Genomic DNA, 27,659 nt, shown 5'->3' with positions numbered 1-27,659 from the left:
CCTCAGGTCTCTTACCACAGTCCACTCACCTGGTTCCTGATCATTCAACTTTTTGAGGCTTTTGGCAAAATTCTCCTCACCAGTTTGTGAATATCAGAAAGCACAGAGGACAGGTTAACTCAGCATTTAATCATTGCATTGGCTGGTGTGAGAGAGTTGCCTTTTAACGGGCCCTATCACCGTTTCCATTGGACATGTGAAAAGGACCCTGTAAGGACTGAGACCACTTCTGCTCCCCACCCTAGCTCTCATGCACATTAAAACAATAGGCAGTGCGTTTGTCCGTGTCAGACCTGTTTCTTCTCAGCATTTCACCAGTTTGTTTTTCAGTGTGCCAGTTGCTCTCGTCTGCATTTCCTGTAAGTCAGCTGTAGGTGTTAGTGGTGAATCTGTCATAACAACACATTGCAGCAGCCTTTCCTTGTGTTGTAGCTGAATCAGCTCTGGCGTTTCCCCATGAAACTGAGTGATGGTTGTTGTTGAAACTGAGTGATGGTAATTGTGTGCTTAACATTTGCAGATAGCAACCTGTTTGGGCAACAACACAGCATCAAGAAGTCCAGCAACCAAGGTCTAGTGAGCGATAGGTTTACCTGTAGATGTTAGGAAATTATTACCCCAAAAACATCCAAAATCATGTGCTGTCTGTATAAGTGTTAGCATGTTTGCATGTAATTTGATGGGAGAGGTTTTGCCATAATTGTGTCATGCAAGGTTGTGATTTCAAAACCCACTAGATTTTTACCAGTTGCTGTGTTTCTTAAGGCTTAGCTGTCCCCACAGTTTCAAATCTGCATTGACCAAAGGTGTGTCTTGCAAGTCTGGTCTGGGGGAACAAGCTTCTGTCACTTTGTGTGGGGAGGAGGGTAACAGGGGCAAACTGAGCTGTGTTGTATCTGAGCCACCTAGCTGTTGAAAGATTTTCATTTATACTGCATGTGGAACACTCAGGTCAGCAGAGCCTACAATGTGAGGTGATGCTATCACAGCCTTCTCAGCTGCTGCCATCACTCCGAGACAGGTGGGAAGTCCTGCTGCTACAGGGTCTAGTTCTGATGGAAGGTATGTTACAGGTCTTCATCATCCCCCATGGTCCTGCATTAGTACTTAAGTCATGTACCCACCCCATTCATCAACAGTCGTTGTGTGTGACTGCTGCAGTCTGTAAGGCCCAGCGTTGCAGGTTTGTAGAGCTAATTTCAAATCAACAAATGCTTTTTCTGCTTCGGGTATCCATTCAACTTTGTCTTTTGCAATGAGGACTTTCCCATGAGCAATTGCTGATAATGGTGCCTGAGTTTCTGCGTTATTAGGAATCCATTGTCAACAAAAGGATGTCATTCCCCAAAAACTCAGTGTCTGCTTCTTAGTGTCAGGCTTTGGAATAGTTTGAATTTCGGAACTGGTTTGAGTGAGAGGGCTTTGTCCTCTGCTGTGCTCACATGACTGTTGGTAGGTAGACGTTTGAGCTGAGCAAGTGTGTCTTGTGCCAGCATCTCTCATCTTTTTAACAGGGAAGATTGGTGTTTGTTTGGTGGCTTCAGTCCTCAGGCATCAGGCCCTTGCTCTTACCCTCTTTGAAGGGGAGTTTGCGGTTTAGAGTCCCACACTCTAGCTGTATGCGGAGTCTCCATCCTTAAGCACTTAGTTTCCGATGTCCTCTTACATGAGTGATCCTGCCGACAACACCACGTTTGCAGTGTGCTTGAATAAAGCACAAAGTCAGCTCTTGTGTTTCTGTAAGTTTTATTCAGCATCTGCAGATGGACTCACAACATGTTTGATGCACAAATGAGCACTGGGCAAAGAGATGTCAGGTTTTCTACATGTCTGTGAGTCACACTATCTAAGTCAGGGTTACATACTGTCTTGAATTTGGGTGCAAAAACAGCATCATGGAGAATAACAAAACAATTTAGGCCATCTTACCTTGTTCTGTCCTTGGACATTGAGTAAGGCACCAGCAGCCTGCTGTTTGCAGAGAGTGGTAGTCAATCTGAAGAGTTCATATTTTCTATAAATTTCCATTGCAGTAGCCTCCACTATCCAGGAAAAGCCACAAGCCAAGCTTTTAAGAGTTTAAGAGCTCTTAAGTCCAATAAACACAAGTGATGCAACAGTGAAAATGAACAGCGGCAGATCCTGCCACTCTTTATCGTCCCACTCATCACTTATTCACTGTGATCATATGTGAAGTGTCAGAGAAAAGTCTGAAATGTTTCTCATCCTGAGGAAGTGAAGCACTATGACTGCAAACAACTGTATTTCACAGGATGTTTGACTGTGTCTTTATTGCACTCTGATTGTGTGTAGATTTAGTGCACTCAAAGATGTTGTGTATGTGACGCTTTCTCCTTCTTCTCCTCCTCTGTTCATAATTGTGCTCTTTGCTGCAGAGACCTTCCTCAGTATGGACACAAGCAGTGGCAATCCTACTTTGGACGGACGTTTGATGTCTACACTAAACTGTGGAAATTTCAGCAGCAGCACAGGTTATTTCCATCCTATATTATGACACAGATCTGATATGTTTCTCAAATCACTGACAAAAAAGACAGTATACACTCATAATAGGTGATGACCGTCACAGAGTTGTTTGCCAGATGTTCTTTCACAGCGTGGTTGATTTACAATGTTAAGTGCTCAGTACTGTATTTCTTGTATTTACTGACAGGCAGGTTCTGGACAGTCGGTATGGCTTGAAGAGATGGCAGATTGGGGAAGTTGCATCAAAAATTGGACAGCTTTACTACCACTACTAGTAAGTCAAACTATGTCTCAATGTATATAAAGTACACTGGTTTGAATTTATCCTACAGTATGGATATTGACTGTATTGTGGTTACCACTAGTGCCCTCACAGATGTTAAGTGGCAGTGATGTAAGTACACCAGTGCAGCACCAGCAGCAATGCATTTAACTATGTCTAATAAGCCAGAAAGAAACCCCGAGTAGAACTGGACTCACGGAGGGCGGCCATCTGCCTCGACCAGTTAGGTTAAGAAAGGGTGGAGGGGGGGGCGGCATAGCACGGGTTCCATATAAAATGTAAGGTGATGCCAACAATACAGCAGTAGTAATGATAGTAGTGATAAAGTATTAACTGCTAACACAGCAATACAACTAATAGCAGTGTAAGTCATTTCTAATTCTAGCAGCAGGTGTTGAGTGGAGTTGTAGGAGCAGCAGGAGACTTGTCATCACAGATCAGACTCTACAGCTCCAGAGGCAGAAATACCTGCAGAAAGAGACAGAAGAGGAGAGAGAGACGGGAGAGCACAATACTACAGGAAAGGGAAGATATTGAGTGGAGAGAGAGGGAGAGAGAGAGAGGGAGAGAAGTTCAGTGCATCATGGGAGATCTCCCAGCAGTCTAGGCCTATAGCAGCATAACTAAGGGATGGTTCAAGCCTGAGCCAACCCTAACTATAAGCTTTATCAAAGAGGAAAGTTTTAAGCCTACTCTTAAAGGTACAGAGGGTGTTTCTGCCTCCTGGACCCAAACTGGGAGAAGGTTCCACAGTAGAGGAGCCTGATAACTGAAGGCTCTGCCTCCCATTCTACTCTTTGAATGGCAGGGCATTATTGTTCTGTCCTGCCACACCAGCTGATTTGAGCATTTGATTTGGTTCTGTGACTCCCTCTGCTGCCAGCATGCCTGGGCCACTCCACTTGCCCCACCTGTACGTGATGGCTACCTCACCAAACTGCTGTGGCTCGCGACGCATGCATGTGTCCACACTGCTACCTTTGCTGCTGCAGGAGTAAGTGGTCTGAAAAGTGGACAGTTGTTGAAAGCAGTCAGGTTTTTTTGTTTAATCTCAATCAGAGAGCGAGACAGAGAGCGCACACACCGGAAAACTACTGCCCTTCACATAATCTTCCTTTTAACTTATTGACATAAAATAATTACTGATTTCATTGGGTTTCTGCTCTGACTATATGATGCACGTGTACCTTACACTTTCTCCTTTAACATGCAATTGCTAAATTGGTTTTAAAAAAATCTAAAATAATATTTTTAGTTAATGAAAGTTGAAAAAAATGTAAACACATTTTTAGAAACAGATTTTGTGTCACAAATAATTCAAGGTCATTTAAATTTGTAAACAAAGTTTTATATCCTTGTATGCAGGGCACCTGCTTCATGACAGGGCTAAGGGAATAGAATTACTGCATGTCTAATTGATTATATTTGTTCTTGCCTTGACTGTGCATAATTGCCAGTGTAGGGAAGCCAGAAATATGGAACAACTGTCCTGGACTGGATTCTGTCCCAGGACATAATGATTACATGATATGAGCCATAGTCCACTGATTGACTATGACACCCAAGAGGGAAATCAAAGGTACCCTGCAGAGTTTTTAATCACTATTAGCGCTGCAGAGCAGGTTCCCCTTTTGTCTGTATCTTGTGCACATGCACAAAGATGGTTATACACATACACACAGACAGTTGTTTTACATTCCTCTAGAGTGCAGCATTCCACTATATGTTAGAGTGAAAATTAGACTGGGTGAATGAGAAAAATAATTAGGGCACCATGTCAGTTCAGGCACTGAAGTTGGCAAAATATATGGATTCGCTAAGCTCCGAAGCTAATTATCTTTAGCAAACAGCAGTATACGAAACATTAAGGTAGTAACTTCTCCTTTCTAACTGCTACTGACTATAGGTATTACTGGTTAAAATGACACTTAGTTTAACATTCCAAAACTACACTTGTCTGTTGTCAGGGTTGTGTGCTCTCAGCAGCCAGTGTCTACTTTGTGCTTGCTCAAAGATCTTGCATGAGAGAAAAACCCCCATGCTGTAACATTTCTTTAGAATCAGAGTTAACTAAGTGAGGAGTCTTCGCCTAGTTGATTACATCATTTTTCTTTCATTAATCACATTCCCCCAGTAAAACTTTCATTAATATCATATCAATAATTAAAGGTTATAGACTTCATCTTTTAAAATCAGGACCCTCAGTATTTGGATCAAATAGCTTGTGAAAAATAGGGTTTATCAGAACATCTGTTATTTCAACATGTCAGAAGTATCAGGTCTGACTGGGTATCATCAGATAAACAATATCAAAGGGCCTAGGTTGAGATTGTTGCCAAAAAAACTTGACTTGGACCTTTAGGATCAGTGTGTTTGGTGAGAAACACTGAATTTGATTAGTACTTTCTTTTACTTGCAATTTGTCAAGCTTGTGCTCCCAGTGAAAGGCAACAAGGATTTTGTTGTAGGAGGGGTTTACACATTTCCTGAATTTAACTTTTTTTATAATAATTTTCCTTACTGTGTTTCTACTAATGAAATAAGAAATTATACATAAAACTTTCAACCACAGATTTGTTTATGAGTTAATGCTCCATACAATCAGTTTGTAGCACACAAATATACAAATACAGATAATAACACATCTTCTTTTTTCTAATCTAATCTTAATTTTAATTGACAGCCTTCGTACCTCAGAAACAAGTTACCTGAATGAGGCCTTTTCATTCTACTCAGCCATTCGTCAGCGGTCTTACTATTTTCAGGTCAACAAAGAAGATAGGTAAGTTCCTGTAACCTTTTTTCTCTAAAGATTGCATGCAATTTCTGGGATTGAGTCAGTTTTGACAAGAATATCGCTCTATGACACAGAGGAATAAGGTGCTACAAAGGTTCTGGATACGCACACAAAACTTGTTAGTAGGATTATTCACTTTTGGTTTGGGTCTCAACAATGGATCTCTTGACAAGAAAATATATAATAAGAATATAGAATATAAGACTATTTAAATTGATCAACCACAGACACTAGCAAGAAAACTAAGATGGGCAGTTGTAAGCAAGAAAACACAACCATGTAACTGTAGAGTGAATCAAAATGTGTCATCAGTAGCCTCACTGAACATGGCTTGAAATGTGCCCATCATTTAGTTTTACAAGTTCTTGTTATTTTCTCTTGTCTTTTATCAGGCCAGAATTAGTAGTGAAGAAACTTCGATATTATGCTCGCTACATAGTCGTCTGTTTACTGCTGAACAAGATGGACCTAGTCAAAGTTTTGGTGAAGGTATGGAAGCAACATATTTTTTGACTACAGCATGCTGTGTGACCTTTGTAACTTTATTACTTGTTTTCTGAGGAACATAAAAAGACACCCCACTTCCCTGCATACTTAATGTCATTCATTCAGCATTCATTTTATTGTCTCACTGGGTTATGGACACACCTGCACACCAGAGAAACTAATCTGACCTCATCACCACCAATGCCGTATGGAAGTAAGAGAATGGGATTCCTGTAGGAAGGATTAGACGATGCTTAAAAACCAAGAAAACTTCTGTGCACTTCTGTGATTGTGCTCTCTCCCTGTGGCTGCCTAGTGCTTTTAGTATTTAATGGCCAAGCTCACAGGGCAAGCTACTCTGTATGACTGAAGAAAGCAGTTCTTTGCATGGTGGAAGGGGTCATGAACAGCCTCAGAGGAGCTTCTTTCCCTCTACCAAACAGCCAGTGAAGAGCAGTTAAATTTAGATTAAGACAGTTCTCCCAAACTCTGGGAACTCAAGGTAGGTGGAAGGAATGCATACATTGTAGGGGTGTAATAGTACAGGGCTCATGGTTTAGTATGGTCCTTGGTTTTGGGGTCATGGTGTAGCACAGTTTGTGTATAGCAGAAAAAACACAAAAAATTGAGATTTATCATTTGTTTTGAAAGCTAGCTCATTTACCATAATATGTACTGTATATCTTAGAGAACTTGTTTTCAAGAGTGTTAAACATCAATGCAAATACATAATGCAAATATATTAATCATTTTTCACATTGAAAAACTAAGTTAGAAATAACCATTGAAAATTAGAACTGTGACAAAATGTAGGTGATGTATTGTGATTTTCATCACTGAATAAAAACTAAATCATACAGGACACATTAACTAATTACTGTTTTAATGTAGAGTCTTATTTGACAATCTGCAAAGACCAGTGGAATCACACACTGTGGCTGAGCTACTAAATAGTTCAATGTTTTGCACCCCCAATATATCAAAAATATTCAGGTGTTTACTTAGCAGCTTGACTAGTTGCACCACTGTTAATAAGAAGCATCTTTACCTTAATAATATCTGTCTCTGGCAGTAATATTATCAGGTGTTACCAGTTCTTGCAAGAAAGAAATTTGTGATTTAAATTTGTCCACAAGCCACTGAGAATTAGACAAAAGCAGCAACAAAAGAGCTGAGACAAACTACTACCATGATTGTAATAGATGGCGGCATGCCTCTCTGTGGAATGTGTCACTATCAGTGAAATAGGCAACTTGTCAGGTAGAGTATTCCACTTACACCATGGCCACTGGCCAACAAAATGCCATATGTAATTAGATACACATACAATACACATATATAGTACACATTACACACACAACTAATTTTGATCTGACTCTCCTATTTGAAACTTCATAAAATACAGTTCCTGAGCCTCAGAATGTTTGTCATTTCCATTCCCAGGCAACATCTGTCTAAACAGAAAGGGGTTTGCAAGGATCGAAACAAGTTTAAAAAGTGGCAAAGAGAGATTAGACTGAGAATCACGATGTGTTCCGCTGCACAGTATTATTACAACTGTCCAGCAGAGAGATTATTTTGCTTAGCTCTTTCTCGCTCTCTCTCAAACACAGGCTGCCTCTCTCTCTTCCCTCTGAAACTTGCTGTCTCTCTCCCACTTTCTCACTCTTACCTGTCACTTCCCCACATCTCTTTATTTTCCATGCAGTTTTGGTCACTTATCCTTTGTGATTTGCTCACCCTGCAGCTGTCCCTTGTACTTCCAGATTCACAAAAATATGATATACATTTTTGCATGGTCTTCGTTGAGAAGCTGTTCCGTTTTTCAGTTGGTGGTGGTGGTTATGTAAATAACCCTATCTGTGTGTTCTGTAGCTGAGGCTCATTTCTTGCTGAATCAACCTACAGCTTACTAGTGTGAATGCAAATTCATTTAGAACATTAGCTCCAGCCCCCTCACAGCCATTCAGGATAAGCGGTATAGATAATAGATGAATGCATAGTCTAGAGCAGCATACATACAGACATAGACCTAATTAGAGAGTATTAGGCTAATTCAACAATAATTTGATTCACAGGTATAAGCACAGGATAAAGGTTTCGTACAAAACTTGACATCATGTACTGATGGGAACAAATGAACATACTGTGCAAAAATCTGATTTACTATACTATACTACTGTACTATACCCTGAACACCCAGTGTGAGCACAGATCACCATATCACCATTGTCCTTTATCACAGTAAATGATAGAATGAATGAAAATGTTTAAGTATTAAGAAGACGGTCAATAGGTCCAGGCAATTAATATGGCCATGTTTGACACAGGTGCTCCAAATCCTATCCACAGTCCTTCTCTCGAATGCATCAGCATCAGCAAGCTAAGCAGACAGAAATTTGTAGTTATGAGTACCGTTGCTAGAATTGTGGCCACTTAAATGCTTTCTGTAAAGAAATATGCAAATTTGTCAGATGGTCACAGAAACTGTAATCGTGCTATGGCTCAGGGTCTAGTTTGGGAGAGGCAACAAAATGCTGGAGACTTTTCATAGTACAGTGGAACAAGAGAAAAAAAAAAGAATGAATATTTTCTTCTTTGTTGTTTGGTTATTTTTCCATGTTGTCCATAAAGACAGATTAATAGATGACTAACTCTAGCCTGTGTGCATCATAATTTCCCATTCATAGTATGTCAACAGTAGGTGAACAGGAAGATACCTCACTTCCTCAGTAGAGCTATAGTATATACATTTTACAAACACAATCTGGCTGAGTATGCCGCACTTTTAAACAACAGCAGCCTAGAATATTTCTTTAGTGCAGGAGAAATTGATTATGAAAGGTCAGATAACTGTAGTTTCAAGAGATCCGACAAATGCCACAACAGGAACCTGATCCTTTGACTGCTAAGGTGCAGAAGGGGAGGTTGGGGTTGGACCCTGAGAGGAACCTTTAGCTAAAGTCTTCCTGGGGGCAGCTACACTATGGCCAAAGTCTTTCATGGAAAACAGAGCCACAAGGCTTTATCTGCATGGTTCTTGCCTTCATTTAACAGAGAAGCTAGTCTGTTTGACCATAAAGCATAGCTTTGCTCCTAAAGTAAGTTAGTGGGACAAGAGATTCTCCACCGTGAAGGTGGGCTATGACATTCCATGCCATCTTTGCATACATACACCAGTCAGCCAAATATTACAACTGACAGGTGAAGTGAATGACATTGATCATCTTGTTACAATACAATGTTCTTGTTTTTTTCTTATAATTATTGTCTCATTGAGTGTAGATTGATGAGGGAATTTTTTCGTCGAAGGCTGCAACTTAACAAAATGTGAAAAAAGTGAAGGGGTCTGAATACTATCTGAATGTACTGTATCTAATTTTCTGAATGCACCTCCACCACTCCCACCCCCATCTGCTATCTGCAGGAGTTATCTGAGGAAATTGAAGATTACACTCAGCGATTCAACACAGAGGATCAATTGGAGTGGAACTTAGTTCTACAGGAAGTGGCAGCCTTTGTGGAGGTACTAAGCCCTCAAAATGCAACACAACTCAACCTTTACTGTTGGCTGTTTCATTATTCAGCATGCATGATGCAAATTCATCTTTCTGCAAAGACTCTGTTTCACTGATGTTTCTCCATTTGTTTATGTAAAACAGGCAGATCCAGTGGTTGTTCTGAATGACAACAATTCTGTCATCGTCATCAGCAATCGGCTGCAGGAAGGAAGTGTGCCTCCACTGGAACAAGGCATGGTGGTTGGCCAGCTCATCCTTGCAGATGCACTAATCATCGGCAACTGTAACAACCAGGTTTTAACCCATTTTAACAATTTTAACAATTCCTAATGCTTCATTCACATCAACACAGTTGTTGATCAGCCTTATTTAAGAAAATGTTTGTGATGTTAGCTCTTGCGCTAACAATATAAAAATCAGTATGCAGTGGCTGGAGGTTGTCCATGTCCTTGAGGTTGTCCATACGCATGCATGACCTGTACAAACATTCCAGGGCTTGAGGATTTGTAAAAAAAAAAATTGGCACAAAGCTTCACAATGAACTGATTAGTATTTGTTGGTTAAAGGTTGAGGGTGAAAGTCACATAAACTTTACAAATCACTTTTTTGGCCATAACTCAAGAATTCATATGCTAATTTTGACATTTCACACAAATGTCTAATATGATCAAATAATGACATTTTCTATCCAAAAGGTAAAAGCTTCACTGACATCATGATGTTCTTCAAAAACACTTATCTGCCCATTACGCAACATCATAAAGCCTTTGTTTTCAGTGTGAAAGCTCAGAAAAATTAGGTTGCTTTTTCATTGCATAATATTCATGTTCTTTGTGAAAGTACTCATTACTAAAACAACAGTTTGAAAAGATAGATTGAAGCGCCAATTAATCACATGAAAAAGACACCCTCAGTGTATACCTGCAAGGGGCTAATGCTAGTTACAAATGAAATACACTGCTCAAAAAAATAAAGGGGACACTCAAACAACACGATGTAACTCCAAGTCAGTCACACTTCTGTGAAATCAAACTGTCCAGTTAGGAAGCAACACTGATTGTGAATCAATTTCACCTGCTGTTGTGCAACACAGACCATTTCTCTCTTCTCATCCTTTCTGCCTGATGTTTGGGTCACTTTTGCATTTTATCAGTGCTCTCAACCCTAGAGGTAGCATAAGGTGGTGTCTACAACCCACAGAAGTTGCTCAGGTAGTGCAGCTCATCTAGGATGGCACATCAATGCAAGCTGTGGCAAGAAGGTTTGCTGTGTCTGTCAGCACAGTGTCCAGAGCATGGAGGAGATACCAGGAGACAGGCCAGTACACCAGGAGACATGGAGGGGGCCGTAGGAGGGCAACAACCCAGCAGCAGGACCGCTACCTCCTCCTTTGTGCAAGGAGGAACAGGAGGAGCACTGCCAGAGCCCTGCAAAATGACCTCCAGCAGGACACTAATATGCATGTTTCTGCTCAGACTGTCAGAAACAGACTCCATGAGGGTGGTATGAGGGCCAGATGTCCACAAGTGGGGCTTGTGCTTACAGCCCATCACCGTGCAGGGCGTTTGGCATCTGCCAGAGAACATCAAGATTGGCAGATTCGCCACTGGCGCCCTGTGCTCGTCACAGATGAGAGCAGGTTCACACAGAGCACATGTGACAGACGTGACAGAGTCTGGAGATGCCGTGGAGAACATTCTGCTGCCTGCAGCATCCTCCAGCATGACCAGTTTGGCGGTGGGTCAGTAATGGTGTGGGGAGGCATTTCTTTGGAGGGCCGCACAACCCTCCATGTGCTAGCCAGAGGTACCCTGACTGCAATTAGGTACCAGGATAAGATCCTCAGACTCATTGTGAGACCATATGCTGGTGCAGTGGGCCCTGGGTTCCTTCTGATGCATGACAATGCTAGGCCTCATGTGGCTGCAGTCTGTCAGCAGTTCCTGCATGATGAAGGCATTGATGCTATGGACTGGCCTGCCCGTTCCCCAGACCTGAATCCAGTCGAGCACATCTGGGACATCATGTCTCGTTCCATCCACCAACGCCATGTTGCACCACAGACTGTCCAGGAGTTGACTGATGCTTTAATCCAGGTCTGGGAGGAGATCCCTCAGGAGAACATCCGCCGCCTCATCAGGAGCATGCCCAGGCATTGTAGGGAGGTCATACACACTACTGAGCCTCATTTTGACTTGTCTTGAGGAATTTCCACTAAAGTTGGATCAGCCTGTAATCTGATTTTCCACTTTTATTAGGGTTAGGGTTAGAGTATGATTCCAAATCCAGACCTCCATGGAATAATAATTTTGATTTATTAGTTATTTTGTTCTCAACACATTCCACTATGTAATGAAGAAAGATTTTCACCTGGAATATTTCATTCATTGAGATCTAGGAGGTGTTATTTTAGTGTTCCCTTTATTTTTTTGAGCAGTGTACATGTCCTCATAGATTCAGTCTGGGATGCCAGTGCTCTAGTGCGACATCTACTGGCAATGAATGTTGTATTTATGTATAACTTTTAACTTAAATAAGGGAAGAGTCGCTTAAGAGAACTTGCCAATTGAGGTATGAAGAAAATTTACAAAATCACAGAGAATTAAAATATTTATTGACATGAGCTAAAATAAGAACAATAAAAATAAAACTTAATATAAAGTGAATATTTTTTCCCCCATATTAGGTTGATAGACTATATCATCAGACTACCAGTTTACTGAGAACTGAACTTACAGTTCAGTAGGTTCTAGAAGAACAAAAACACAGCTGCCTCAGGGTCATGCCAGTCACCTGTATGTCTGGCTGTCATGTCCAGTTAACAGCTTCCCATTAAAGGTATCCTGTGGTGTGTCTTTGTAAACAAAGTTTCTGTTTACATTTAGTGTTTTGGTTTTATTTAAGGATGTGCTGAATATATTTCTTTCTTCATAAAGCATGGGCAAAGTCAGTTCACTTTTCTGAGAGTGTTGAAACCTATGTTGACTACATCTCTGTCTACTTGCTAGAAGTTTTTTTCCCCCTGTGTTTCTTGATGCATTGTTGCTTTTCATAGTGCATAACTGCTATCTGTAAATCAGTGGAATAGTGTCAAACCACTAGTAGGACCTTGTATTGGATCACCCGCGTGTGTGTGCATGTACATCCTTGTGAGCATGCACAGGAAAAGGAAATCAAGGACCCACTCCTCAAAACACTGTTACACAGTGTCACCAGAAGACTGTTTTGTTCTAAGTTCATCCATCCATCCATCCATTCATCATCTTTAACATGACTCTTTGAGGGTCCAGCTGACACGGGACATGAGGTGCAGTACACCCTGGACAGGTTGCCAGCCACAGGGCCAACATATGCAGCAACTACTCACACTCACATTCTGTCCTAACTCGATGTCAAACCATTTCCTGTTTATTTCAGTCATGGTGCAGTTCCACAATATCATACTGTGTTTTTTTGGGTCCCCTAATATAACTTCTGACACTAATAAATTTGCTATATTTTGGTTTGCAGATTGGTAATAACAGACTTGGAGCTCCACTCTGTGTCTGACATATGGTTCTGCATTTTCCCTCTGATCGTGACAGCAGCACTAACACAACACTATGGGGAATGACAGTGTTGACCATCACTTTCAAGTCATTAACCTCTAATAGAGCAGAACCTTCATTCATATCTCCATTAACTTTTTTTTAAAGACAAAACCTGAAACACTTAATTTTAAGCACAAATACTTAGTATTTTTTAAATACAAGTCTGTATGGAGAATTCAAGTCATTTCTATCTGAGAGAGGAACTCTGTAACTACCTCAGATAGAAACACATATCTTCATCATTTAGCCTCTTAAACAAGTGGTGAAGGCCTGATAATATTCTATGTGTGGACTTAGTTGTTTCTGTTTAGTTGCCAGTGTTCAATTACTGACACACAGGCAGTTCACAGAATTCACACACAATTTTCAAGAAGAGACAAAACTGTTAGAAAGATGACATAAAACACCAAAACAAGCTCTGTTTGGACACTGGTAAAAAGGTTCATTCATATTTGGTAAGTAAATGGAACATAAAGGTAGCTCTGGCTGCAACAAGGTCTGTGTCCACTTTTTTTTGTTTATTTCCCAAAATTACAGTCAAGTGTTCTTTTCTGTTCCACCATCATCTGACTTATTTCTGCTCTCAGTGTAGCACACTATAACTGTGCACTGTAACACTTTCCACATATCCTGGTTTAGGAGGTGCTCCAGTTTAGTAGCAGTGCCCTATGCTGGCTGTAATACCTGACTGACCAACTGATTTGGAATGTAAAATAACCCGACCTTTGTATTATCAGGAAAAAACAGAATGCTTAAAATATTGATTCTTCACAAATCTCCCAACAGTTAGTTGATGTCAGTGTTGTTTTACTCCTTTTTTAGGTGAAGTTCAGTGAGTTAACCATCGATATGTTCCGCATGCTTCAAGCTTTGGAGAGGGAACCTGTAAACCTGGCTACACAGACCTCCAAACAAGGAACACTGGTGAGTGTCATGTCCATCCTGTATGAAGACCTTCTGGTGACTTAAGGTTTTTACAGCATAAAGAAAGAAACCACCAGCTGCTATGATGCATGGTTCTTTCCTTCAGTTGTACTTTGTTCAAATGTAACAAGGATGTTATGTTTGTATCTAAAGATTCATTGCACATATTCCCTCCAATATTCCCTACAGTCTCTGTCAGGGCCAGTCAGTATCAAATACGTATGTCACCATGTTTTGCCCTGTAACAGCAGCTCTGTAATTAATGCTCCGATTGTTGAGTGGGATGCATCGCTCTCTCAAAGAGTTGTGTCATTCAGTGGTACCTGACTAATTTTGGGTGACAAACATGATGAACAAACAAACACACCATTGCCTTGTAGAAGACTGGTTACCCTGGTTAGTATAGTTACCCTGTAATACATATTAAGTAAGCTTGAACTGAAAAATAAACAGTAATGATATCAAATATTTTCCCACAGGAACCCAATGAGAAGCCAGCTAAACGAGAAAACCCTCACAAGTATTTGCTGTACAAGCCAACATTCAGCCAGCTTTTCACTTTCTTGTCTGCCTCTTTTAAGGTCAGTATTCATTTTAATCATAGCCATTCTGAGTTTAATATTACCTAAGATAATGGTTTATTATTAGACATTCAAGGTTGTCATGGTTTGTCACATATACAGTATCTTATGTCCTCAACTGTCAAAGTTGATTTGTGACACTTACTATTCAGATTCACAGCTTTCTACTGTTATTTTAATGTGAGTTCAAAGTTGAACTCTAATCCCTTCTGGGGAGAGGGACTGGGTTATGAACAGCCTGAGGCTGCTAAAAGTGTCAGTTGTGACAGAACCAAATCATCACTGTGACAATTTTATATTTTCAGTTACAACAACTCTACATTTTCCACTTGTCACTGTGAGGTTATGAGGACTCTGGCTTGTATGGAGAGAGAATGTGCTCTTTTGCTGTTTTAATCACTTATTTTCAGCATATACAGTACATGTAGCACTTCTAACACAAGTCACATTACTTTTCTATTTTACCTTTTTGCATTTCCAGGAATTGCCTGCCAACAGTGTTCTTCTTGTTTACCTGTCAGCTACTGGAGTCTTCCCCACTGGGCATTCAGACTATGAAGGTAAAATGCCATTTACTAGACCCCACATTTGTTTTCCTGTCATCATATGTAATGCTTGTGAAATTTAAGGACAGGATATCTCACCAAATAATTTTATTATGTTTTGTTTCTGTTTATTTAAGAACAGTGCTGTTAGTGCAAATTCATTAAGCTATATACCATAGTTTTCTAATTCTTGCTTCATTTTGTTTTAAAAACATAAATACAGTGACTAATTTTGATGCACCAACAATTCCAACATTTTCAGGTCATTCTTGTAAAGCTCCCCATCCACACTGAGAAATCACATCAATAGGAAAACGGATGAATCTCCTCTTCTTTGAATTGATATGATGCTTTTTCTTGTTCTGTGCTTCATGTCATGAAGTAAACCAGATTTGATCTCGGTTTGATCTCATTAGCTCTGACGTGGCTTTATGAAACAGTTTAGGTACCAAACTCAAAACAATTTCACAAAATCGACATAAATAATGTAGCCACTTGTGATTGTGGGTTTTGCTCTCAACAGAAGGAAGCAACTTCATCAGCCAAAGTAAAAACGAGTTTCAGGCTTGTCAAAGCTGAGAAAAGTATAGTTCAGACTGTTTAGACTATAGTCCAAGAGGCTTTTTTGTAGAACCAATGTTAAATTTGAAGTCAGTTGGACTTGTGATGTGAGGGATGTTGCTTTAGTAAAATTGCATTTTTGGGCTTTAATTACAGTGCCACCATTTGGGCTCAGAATGCTTCAGTATGGTGCAATGCATCAGTACTTATATGGTTCAAGAGGGGTTTTTGTAAAGCACATTGAGCTGGACTTGTGCATCACATTTTAGGTCAGCTGGACTAACCTTCTCCAGAATTGTATTTTTAGGTCTTAATTACAGCCACACCATCTGGTGGATTGGGCACATGTTTCTGGCACATACACATAAATTCCAGTGATTCAGAAAGTTTCACGTTTTGAACCCATTCCAGTTCAATAAGACTACAAATAATAGTGATAATAATCAAAACTGCAAACAGCATTGAACTGGCCCACTTTGAGTGGCAGTAAAGGTGTTAATACAGGACCACACCGTGTAAATCTCATGTCAGCTGGATAATGTTTTCCATGTGACTTCTTGTTCTCAGTATGTGGCAGTGTAACTGTGACTTAATGTTGACCTGCAGATGTGTTCAGGCCTGGACTCTCATCAAGCATGGGAATTATGAGGCAGACTGGATGTCAGCAACTTCCTGTGTCATTTTTGAAAATTTGACAAATTAACTGGTATGCCACATCGAGGCCATTCCATATAAACTCAAAAGCCTTATGGTTTGGTAAAGCAAAGGTCTTTCAATGTCACTTAGCAAAATCATCCCTTGGGTTAATTCTCTGGGAGGACTTAGTGAAAATAAAGTGCATGTACACTGGGTTTGGGGAATGGCTCCAAGATGAGTTTTTTGTAAGTTTTGAGATAATCCATCAAACCACACCCATGACCAAGACAAATTTCACATAGCCCTGCAAAATGCTAAAAGAAGGGACAGTTCCTAATGACCTCTATAAAAACAATAGGTTCCTTGCATCTTCATTGTCAGTGTGTGCCATGTGTTGAATCCCTTGTTTAACTTAACATGTTTTATTTACCTGCAGTCTTCTTCACTGCCTTTGTTGGTGGATTGCTGCATTTCTTGTCCCATCTCCACCACCTTTAGATGAGTGGAATAATGTGAAAGCATTAGCAGTTATGTATATCATGTCAGCAGTGTGCACATACATGTATGGGGGCCTATCCACTGTACTGCTAATGGTCAAATACTTGGCAGGGTTTTGGACCATTTCAAGACTCCTGGAATATTCAGAATATGTTGAATGAGGTTAGAGGTGTCACAGACTTGCTTACAGTTACTGCTGTATGCAGTATCCTACATGCCACAGTATGTCATTTCTTTACAAGTTAACACAATTAAGCTTCTATTTCTGAACATTTTCTGTAGGACCATATGATTTTGGAGGAGTTCTCACAAATACAAATCGAGATGTGGTGAATGGAGAGACGGTGCAGAAGAGGAATCAGGCCCAGAAAGAAATGCACTGGTGAGAAACTACCTATGCAGCATTGATGACCAGCTTTGACACTATGGCTGGTAATCAATACTGGTAAACCTTGTGAGCCTGTGTGTGTGTGTGTCATCATAGCAAACTGTGGCCCTGGAGACATGTTCATTTAATTTTTTAGGAAAAGTTAAAATTGAGATTTTGCTATTTTTAAAATAATGCAATGGAAGCTTTAATAGACTGTTGAAGCTTTGAAAGTGTACCCAACAATTCCTCCCTCTTCCAGTGTTCACAGTTGGTTGTCTAAACCTAACCCAAGAGAAAAACCAGTGGAAAAGTCTGACTGTCTGATATCTGAGTGCTGCCCACTCTTGGCAATAATAACAAGCTTAGCAACTTTAACCATGTGTACAAGAACCAACCACCTGGGAAACAACTGACTATGAAGTCTGTTCAGCCTCTGCGGAGCAGAAGCTTACCATGTGCTTGTTAGGAAAGAAATGTAGGTTCCTGATATTTCCTTGTTTGTAATATTGCAGCCTTCATCCTGGTGACTTATTCCCTTTCACCCGGAAGCCACTTTTTGTCATTGTGGATTCTTCAAACAGCACAGCCTTCAAGGTATGTAACCAGCTTTAGTTTCTTCCCCCCCTTGAAGGTGGGAGGGGCAGGTCTTCACACACCTTGGGTCGGAGAAAATATAATACATGGAGATAGGTTGAGTTAAAACATCTACAGTCTAGCCTGTAAGTATTTGGACAGTTACACACTTTTTATTCTTCAGGCTCAGGCTTCAGCACATTCAATTTGATAAATAAAATGATGGATACACACACGCTACACAGCGTGTGAGATGCCCTTTTAACACATGTTCAAAGTTTAGTGATGCCAAAGTAATAGGACATTAAGTCAAACAAAACCATCACATTTAATACTGTGGGACATCCTTCAAGATTCAAGAAACTTTATTTATCCCGAGGGAAATTGCTGTGCACCAGTTGCAATACAGTGTGAAGAGAGAGTAGGAATAAAGCTATTATAAGGAATATATAGGAACAAAGCTAATAAAATAAAGGCTAACATAAAATAAATAAACAAGTTGCTGTCAATGACTGCCTGAAGTCTTCGACTCAGTGACATCAGCAGATGCTTTTTATCTCCCTTGGTGATGCTCTCCCAGGGCCTCACTGCAGCCAACTTCAGCTCTTGTTGCCTTTAGTTCGATCTCAATTGGACTGAGATCAGATGATTGACTTCAGTCAATGACAGTTGTGGATATTCCACCTCTGCACCCTGAAAAGCTCTTTGGATGTATTGGCCATATATTCAAGATCATTGTTCTGCAGAATGATGAAGTGTCCTCCAATGAGTTTTGAGGCATTTAGAGAACACAGAATGCTCCTGCTCCTGCTCCTGCTCCTGCTCCTGCTCCTGCTCCTGCTCCTGCAGTATGCTCAATAACCAACCAGGATATAATATGGCTCAAACCTCTCCTCTGAGCTCTGATGGTTTGAGAGTGTGGAGATGAGCCAGCGTGTTGACCCTGGCAAGTGTGGAAATGTTTAGTGCACCATAAGTACCAGGATGTGGGACTCAAAACAGTCAAAAAGTTGAGTATGGAACGATGGACACTTCTCACCCTCAATGATTGGCATCCTGGCCTCCGCAGAGAAGGAGAGACCACCAACATATCCTCCAACTTTTGAAAATGTTGTCACACGTCAGCTCTGATGATGACAAGTGCTTGAAATGATTCATGTAAAAATCACATTTACTGTGGTTTCAAACTGAATGTGCTGAAGCACAGATCCTGCACAAAAACTGTCTAAATATTATGAATATAGGCATAGATAGATAGATATCACAGTATGAATGTATATTCTTATAATTAATAATTAACATGACTTTTCCTTTGTTTGCCCTAACAGAATTTCACAAATCTGTTTGGCCAACCTCTGGTGTGCCTACTCTCACCTACAGCATATCCCAAAAGTGTACAAGGTATGTGTTAGTCCAGAACAACAGTTAATTATAGGAACAGTTACTGTAAATGTTGCTGACAGTCAGTGCTTATGTTGTTCAAATGTTTTTTCTCAGGTGAATAGTGTTGTAATAAAACTTTCCTGTGTTTTCTGGATTCATGTTTTCTAGGAAGACCATTTTGCTGGAGACGGTTTTATCTCTCACCTGTGCTATGTCTCTCTTTACCTGTTTAGATCAGTCACAGCGTGGGAGTCTCTTCACTCTGTTCCTCTACAGCCCACTTTTGGCTTTCTCCTCTGTTTGTGGTTTAAACAGCGTGCGACGAGGACTGTGGGATAAGGCTCAAGAATTTCTTCGCAAAGTTTACCGTGACATTGGGCAGATGATAACTCGATCACGGTCCATAGGTAGCATATTCACTAAGGATTCTTTCATGTGTGCCAGTATGCTTTTAAGATTAGAGTGGACCATGAAAAATTTTTGCTCATACATGTTTTTATTGATTTTTTTTTTCCCCCATTTCAAACAGTACTAATCATGGTAATCATTGTCTTTTGGCATTTAGTCATTTGATTTCATTCTTATTTAATTCAATAAAATAGCAGAAGTGGTTAGTGTGTGGTGCCCTGATAGCATCACAGAAGTCATTGGTTGAATCTTTACATTATTAATATTAATAATAATATTAATAATATTAATATTATGTGTGTTAAGTTAATTCATCATTTGGTGGTGATGTCTTCTAGTAGCTTGTTTTGTCAGACCAACAGCTGATATTCAGTTTACAGTAATGTGAAATGAATGTTTGACTTTTTTGCCAGATTGAATGAGTTAATGATTAATAGAATCTAAAATAGTTTTTTGTTGTTGTTGTTGTTGTTGATCAGCTAATCCATGAATCAACTGCTTGGCTCAACATTAATATTGTTTTTAATATTATCTGCACAGATCAGGCCTTTTTGCAATTCTTTGGTGATGAGTTCCTTCGACTGCTGCTGATCCGCTTTGTGTTCTGCTCAGCTACACTGAGACTGCATAAACTGTTCCGGGTAAGTTGCCTTGTTTATTTGAATGCCAAAAATGCATTGTACGGTGAAGAGCAGGGTCAAAACAGTGTCTACAGAAACTAGACATACAACAAAATAAACACAAAACGTACACAACAGCTCTTACAAAAGAGATGAATATATGGCATAATACAAGAGGCGGTGAGTCAGTCTTATAGTACCCGAATGTCGTTCAAGTGTACAGCAGTCCCTTTAATAGAATGGAGGAGAGGTCCGATCCAATATAATGCAAAAATGGGCACCACACTCTGTAGAACTGATCTGCGCTGTGATGTATGACGTTGGTAAGATATTCAAGAGGGATCAATTCAAAAATGATTTTACGCCATCCACAGACAGAGGGAATCTTGTCACTGATCCAATGCAAGAGGATATTTTTCTTAGCTGCAAACGTTAGAATATTATACAATCTTTTGTTAAATGCTGATTTTAGGCAGTCACTTGGGAGACCTAGAATCAGGGAGATGGGATGCATTTCCATATTAATGTGAAAAATTTTCTCCATTTCACCTATAATTTCAACCCAGTATCTTTGAAGTTTATGACAAGACCAGAGACAATGAGTTAAAGTTCCCACTTCAGTTTTACATTTGAGGCACAAAGGGGAAAGAGAGCGGTTGAAGAGGTGCCTGCGGTGAGGGGATATATGTAATCTGTGTAAAATCTTAAATTGTATTGCTCTTGTCCGAGTGCAGATTGAAATCCTTTTTGCAAGAGACCAGATGGTATCCCACTGTTCTTCATCTATAGTCACAGACAGCTCCTCCTCCCACACGCCTCTGACCCCCTGTGCATCAGTAGTAGAAAAACCATTAAGTACATGGTAAAATGAGCTCAGAGACACTTTTGACTGTTGTTGAAACAGAATTTTCTCAACAGCAGATATTTCAGGATGATCAATAAGAGTTATGTTATGAATGATATAATGCCTTATTTACAAAAAGCGAAAGAAATCTTGTTTGGCCAATTTGAAAGTGTTAGTAAGCTGTTCAAATGACATAAGTTTATCACCTGAGAAGAGGTCATTGAGACATTTAATATTCTTATTAGACCATTGTTGAAAACCGACATCTAAAGAGCCTGGGGGAAAAGCAGGATTGTTTATTATTGGGGTAAACATGGATGTTATATTTGATCTTCCTTCGAGACGGCGAACAAGCCGCCATGCTTTTAGAGTGTTGGGTCAAGTCATGTTAAGTCAGTTTAATATATACAGCGTCAGTCCACAACACGTTATCTCAGGGCACTCTTCATATCAAGCACATAGACCGTACTCTATACGATATTATTCACCGAGACCCAACAGTTCCCACCATGAGCAAGGTGTGACATTGGCAATGAAAAATATTCCAGTATTCAGTCTTGTGGTCTTAAGCACTTAAATAAGGCGTGTAGGAAAGAAACATGCCATCACACAAAACACTTAACCCATACTTGATGCACACTTGTCCTAATCGCACCTCAGAGCATCTGTTCTCAGCTCAGTGCTCTGTAAAGTTAAGCAGAGTAGTGGAGACTTAGTTTGGACATTTCTCCGAGGTTGTTTAGTAAAAACTGTCCACAGTTAAGTCACAGATGTTGTGCTTGCAGGAGTCCCGGAGCTTCCCAGAGTCGTACCCTGAGCTGCCAAAACAGGACACAGTGGAGAGCAGCCTTCTACAGAAGCATATTTTGGAGCTGGCAACCATGCTGGACGTGCAGAGCCTCTTTTGGGATGATTCACTGGAAGCCTACTAACATCTTTGCAAAGGGCAAAATGGCAAATGTGTACATACAGACTCAACTGCCAGAGCCCTCACAGTTGTGCTGTTTTTTTTTGTTTGTTTTTTTTTAGCAGGTAATGAAATTACAGATTCAGCACATAAAAGTTCATGTCCTGCATTTAACTGTTATTTGTGGACGCAAATGTAGTGCAGCATTAAAATGTTCAAATAGGTAAGCCAGAGAGTTTAATATACCGGTAGTGTAAATTCCCATTTTGAGTATCAGCGGCTTGCCTTGTGAATATAAGCATCATTTAAGATAAAACTCACCGTTCCCCATACAAGTGCAAGGATCAAAACTGCAGCCTGTGAATTTATTCCTCATGTCAGACAGCTGTGAAGAAGTTGGCAGTCTTGGTTGTGCATTTTGTTTTTGAAATAATATTTGTCATTGTTTATCAGAGTGAAGGTTGTGTAAGCCAAAAGATCAAGGAATGGAAAAATCCTGGGCAACTTCCAGGTGTGACTTTAGCTGTGTGAAGGCAGAGAACACAGTGCCAATCAAAACCTCTCCGCGTCAGTAAATATTCTAAACCAGTGTGATATTGGAACATTATCCTCAAACTAGTTGAAATTTGTGGTTGGAGTTTTGTATTTGCCAAACAGTGCTTACTGTGAGACAGCTTTTCTTGTATCAGGCCGAGATGCATGAGGTTTTTGTTCTGTTGCTTGTTGTAGGACATCATTAGTTGTAAAGATATCATCAGAGATACCATTGTCCATAGTTTTGACCTTGTGTGTTTTTAGACTTAGACAGACTTCAGAATTACACCATACAGTGCACATCAGAATGAGATTCCATTGCACTGGCTTCCACTAGGGTAGTTTTGACCTTTCCATATCACTGTGCTGTATCTGCATGCAAAGAAATGTATCCATTTTGTTCTTCTAGCCACAAAGAGTGGCCTCAAAATTTAAGGATATAAAATGGGTTGTAGATTTTAAAATGGCATGGGGTTGGGGTTTTGGAGTAAGTACATGCATGCATGGGCCTGTACATTTATAAGTGAGTCAACAAACCAAGACAATCTAGTGAGAGATAACAGAGGAGGTCATCCAGTGAAAAGGTAACATGTGGTATGAGTGGCCAAAGCCCCCTGTAACCTTCATGATGACGGGATTATCATGTGACCTGCCAGTTGTTTTGCTTGAATGGAAAATCATTGGCTTGCCTCCTTATGAACTGCAGGTGACACAAGTCACCTCCCTCCTTAATGAATTGCAGTCATATTGCCTTTCGTGGGTTTTACTCCACCATAGATCCGCTGCTTGAGGCTGACAGATGCTTCCACCTTTGTCAGTGACTGTAACCACAAAAAAGCCCAATGTGGTGAAAGGAGGGCAAGGCTGTGGGAGCTGAGGAAGGATAAAGAGCAGCAACCACCATGCTAACTTTAACTACTCAAAACAACTGAGACCATGACCTTGGATTTTTTTTCACTTTGTCTTGGGAGAGAAGTTGCTAAATTATACAGCCCAAATGATAGTTTTTGCATCTGTTGCATCTGTTTGGGGTATACCTGTTTGTTAACCTGGACAGCCCGTTTCCTCCGCTCAGCTTCTCTGTGACGGCCATCACTGTGGTTTAATGCAGCTGAATTCACCATATAGTTGGTCACAGCTGGAATCTGTGTACAGTCAACATTAGACTTTTTACAGCCATCATATCTAGTGTTAAATAAAGAAACTGCAGCTTAAAGCACTTCTGCGCTGCTTCATCACTTGGCCATGTTGGTTGCTGCTTGCAAGCAAGAACTCTTGACATTTTAAAAAACCAAGCTAGTTTGTAGGTAGTTAAAATTTTCTGTCTTAAATTTTCACAGAGGAATGAAGTGGATGACAGGAAGCATCGTATCATCTAAAATGATCCTGTCAATGGCCTTAAACCAGGCAGCCACCTGAGGAGCTTTTCACTCAAACATAGTTATGCTGAGGCATTCAGCCTGTGGTGAAAGGTACATCCCTGGGTTCAAATATGGCAGAAGACCTCTATCATCATTCATCCCTCTCTCTCTCAGACGTTTCTGTCTCCACTTCCAACTGCCAAAGTTGGAAAAAAAATGCTCAGAACAATCGAGGCAATGGATAAATGGAAGTATCGGATTACAAAACATTTGAGTGATTTTTAAAAAAGCGTTTTCCTAACTAGCACTTCTAGAGACATCATCCAGGTACTTTTTCATTCATCTCATGTATTGTATCGTGTTGAGTTTTATTCAGAGCTTGGAAATAGTATTTCAGTAGATTTCAGTTGTCTGTTCTTGGCTCTGGTGCCAGGATTAAAACCCAGTCAGTCATTTCTTTCAAAGCTCATCCCTTTGTCCAGCAGTTCTAAGCCTCGCTAGGCTTCAGTCTTTTCATTTTTGTTTGGACACTTTCATAGATTTTGACTTCTACTCTACAACTTAACAGAATGTTTATGAGCTTTGCTGCAGGGGATTTTTTCTGGCATCATCAGAGAGGAGTGATTGCACATGCTGTTGCAGTGATGCTGATTCTGAAACCAGCTCACAGTTATCAGCCCTTGACCAAAATGTTCAAATAATGCAGCAATGCAGGAAGTAGCCAAGCTGGCCAGTGGAAATTAAGTTTTGAATTGAGAGAGATGATGGGAAGAATTTGTATTCTATTTGTAGTGTATTCTATTTATTGACATTGTTAAAATATGTGTACAGATAATGTAAAGCAATGTTTTGGCACAGATGTGTTTTGTTCAGTATTTGAAAGAGGAGGAGGAGCAAAATGTTAATGAGACCAGTTTGTTCTTTGGCCACTTTTCTTAAAATGTTACATTCCAACTTTCCAAGGACCTGAACAGTGACAGAGGAAACTGCTGCTGTCCTCTCCGTTTAACATTTGTCTGGGAAAGTGACTCATTTCTACTTTTTCTTCTATTTTTATTTTAATATCAACTTCCACGTTCCCTGTTGTGATAGTTATGATGATTAAGATATTGTAGGCTTGCACTTTATGAAGTTTAATATTGTTATGATCTTGTTTGTTGTGCTTGACAGAAAAAAGAGAAAAATCCCTCTGTGTTATTGTTCTTCATGGCAGCCCTTCACATTGGTGAACAGCTGTGTGAGTCAGTGATTTCAAACATTTTCCCATAGAAACTTTTCATCTGTCACTGCTGTTGCTTTTTTAACAGCCTCTGCCTGAATTGTGTCAAACACATTGGCTCATTTTCAATAAGTGTTGAAAAATGGCTGCAATAACATGTCCATTTACATGTCGGAAAAAAAAAGAAATCCTAGTATTTTACAGTTAGTGGTGGCCTGTAACAATGCTGTCAGTGCCAGACAGTATTTTTTACTTTCCAAGGGAATCCAACCATTTTTTTAAATACAGTTTTGGACATCAGTTTGGACAGAAGAAGAAGTGGAGACATTTATTCATCTAAATTGTCAAATATTGCATGTTGACAAATTTGTATGTTAAGTCTCAAAAACTGTTTATACACCAACCAGCCACAACATTAAACATTAAAACCAGTTACCCCACACACACACACACACACACACACACCATTCTGGTGACTGGTTTTAATGCTGTGGCTGACTGGTGTATGTTATGATGTTATAATGTTATTGTATGGTGTGTTCCCTAAAACTCAATTCATGAAAAAAATACAACCCATGAAAGGGCAGATAATGAGCATTACCTAATAAAAAAAACCCAAGCAGTGATGTGACACTGTACAATGACTATAAATAAGACACAAATAAATGAGATAACTTCTATCCTCTTTTAAGATCATTTGCTGTATTGATGTCTTATGTGCTTCATGTTTAAAACATGGTCACGAATATAAACACTTGATTTATTATGTAGCACCAGAGGGATCATTAGTGCAGAAAAAAGCTCCTTTTGAATTTGCCTGTATTCCTTCATAGACCAATGCTCCTTGATACATGATTATGCATTGTATTAGTGTGTGGATATTTGTTTTTTATGTCATGTTTTCAATTTTACATAAGCTACCCAGCAGCATATGAAGCATGGTGCAGTACGTAGCATAAAGTGATTCTGTATGATGCAAATGGAATTTCCAGCTTCACATAATTTGATTGGTGTAGATTGTTACAGAACCCTTAAAGTCTTGGAAGCTTATTAGTTCTTATTAGTTCACAAGATCTTAGCAATACATTTTGTGTACACAAGAGATTAATTTGTGAAAACAAGACAAGTCATGTACAGATAACTTGTTCAAACAAGATTTCAGTTTGTGTAGACAAGCTAGTATTTTGTGCAAACCAGACAACTTCTATAAACAAGACAACTTATGTGAAAAACTAATTAATTGATACAAACAAGATAAGTTGTGCACACAAGACAACAACTTATGCAATCAATGATCTTTTTGATGGTGTGTTTGAAGTTACTATCAGATCTGACAGTCAGTGGCCGATCTGTAGAATCATGCAGAGTTAACACTAATGGGATTATAAAGCTTTATGCAGAGTGGACACTGTGACAAACCTGCGATAAAACCCCACTGAGACACCATTCATTTCTCCTGTACTGCCATTGCCTTTACCTGTGATGAAATAGTTTATAAACTGCTGAGTGTTCAGAGATATCATAAGTGATTCATGTGTTGTAGTCACCCTTGTTGGATAAAGATGTCACTGTGGTTAAAGCCTTGCTGTTTTTGAGAATTTGGGCTATCCCTTATTGTGTTGTTTTGTTTTTGTTTTGTTTTTTCATGTATAACCACTCTAACCTAGATAAGGAGATGATGTTTCCAGCTGCTATTTCCTAGCAGAAAATGTTTCAGCTACTTTAATATATTAAGTCAACATCAGATTTTTGTTCCAGTACCACAGAATCACAGGTTTCCTCTCTAAAGCTACCACTATGCACTTCTGTCCAACATTCCTATAAAGAAAGCGCATAGAGGAATAGCACTGACTTGACAGACTAAATAGCAGGGTGGATTTAATGGCTGGTAGTAGGGGTAGAATCCATCGGAGCATGTGAAATAAACCTGTTTTATACATAGATGCACAAGCACAAAGGCCACTGTTCCATACAAGGGACCCACATCCACAGTGAAGCATGTCCACCACACCTTTTGGGAACACATCACAAATAACTGCCAACCTAGTGATCCTGTTTTCTCCCCCTGATCTGTAGGGGCGATTTCTACGCTTTTATACTTGTAAAAATGTTCAAAAGTAGGGTGAAGCCCTTCTTTATAGCGATGTGTGACTTGCTTGTTGTGAATTTCAATTTGGTGTCAAACTGTCAAATGTATTTTCAGTATTTCAGTTTTTAAAAAAATGCACAGATGATTATCTCTGTAAGCAGCATGTTTGTTTAGAATAGAAAGTGCCAAAGACTGTTGTACTGTCACTTTCCCATCTTAACAATGATTAAGATCAATTATTGTATCAGATGTTTTTTTCTGTGTGTTGCCAGAAGGAGCCAATGAAGAAAAATAAACTTTGGCTTCATAAAAAAACCAATAAATGTGTTTATTGTGGGACTTAGAAAGGATATTCAGATGCACCACTTTGTTGCCCCCAATTTATCAAAACAGTCTAAAATTTAGCAAAGTTCAAAATCAAAACACATAAAGGTTGGTTGTG

General features: G+C 39.7%; 1 protein-coding gene across 3 annotated transcripts in view; it reads left to right on the top strand.

Annotated features, from left to right (window-relative positions):
- The window catches only part of scai (suppressor of cancer cell invasion), a 36,574-nt gene extending 9,212 nt beyond the window's left edge, over nucleotides 1-27,362 (top strand). The window contains exons 3-18 of one of the 3 annotated variants that reach the window (XR_007813820.1): nucleotides 2,397-2,492; nucleotides 2,675-2,761; nucleotides 5,454-5,552; nucleotides 5,960-6,056; nucleotides 9,481-9,579; nucleotides 9,716-9,868; nucleotides 13,987-14,088; nucleotides 14,568-14,669; nucleotides 15,151-15,229; nucleotides 17,192-17,291; nucleotides 17,792-17,873; nucleotides 19,181-19,253; nucleotides 19,469-19,642; nucleotides 20,184-20,284; nucleotides 21,893-22,139; nucleotides 23,889-27,362. Coding sequence is in view for 2 of the 3 variants with exons in the window: in XM_018701910.1 (XP_018557426.1) it covers nucleotides 2,397-2,492; nucleotides 2,675-2,761; nucleotides 5,454-5,552; nucleotides 5,960-6,056; nucleotides 9,481-9,579; nucleotides 9,716-9,868; nucleotides 13,987-14,088; nucleotides 14,568-14,669; nucleotides 15,151-15,229; nucleotides 17,192-17,291; nucleotides 17,792-17,873; nucleotides 19,181-19,253; nucleotides 19,469-19,642; nucleotides 20,184-20,284; nucleotides 21,893-22,039 (1,591 nt within the window). In the remaining variant the exon portion in view is untranslated. Of the gene's footprint in view, nucleotides 1-2,396; nucleotides 2,493-2,674; nucleotides 2,762-4,134; nucleotides 4,350-5,453; nucleotides 5,553-5,959; nucleotides 6,057-9,480; nucleotides 9,580-9,715; nucleotides 9,869-13,986; nucleotides 14,089-14,567; nucleotides 14,670-15,150; nucleotides 15,230-17,191; nucleotides 17,292-17,791; nucleotides 17,874-19,180; nucleotides 19,254-19,468; nucleotides 19,643-20,183; nucleotides 20,285-21,892 lie in introns of those variants that run through there. The other 2 variants (XM_018701910.1, XM_018701911.2) reach the window with 2 other exon arrangements.
- The last annotated feature ends 297 nt before the right edge of the window (nucleotides 27,363-27,659 follow it).

Source organism: Lates calcarifer, linkage group LG9 (assembly GCF_001640805.2).
Source record: "Lates calcarifer isolate ASB-BC8 linkage group LG9, TLL_Latcal_v3, whole genome shotgun sequence".
In the NCBI taxonomy this organism is placed as follows: Eukaryota; Metazoa; Chordata; class Actinopteri; family Centropomidae; genus Lates; species Lates calcarifer.
The sequence above is the reverse complement of the archived record's forward strand: the minus strand, read 5'-3'. Positions and strand labels throughout refer to the sequence as shown.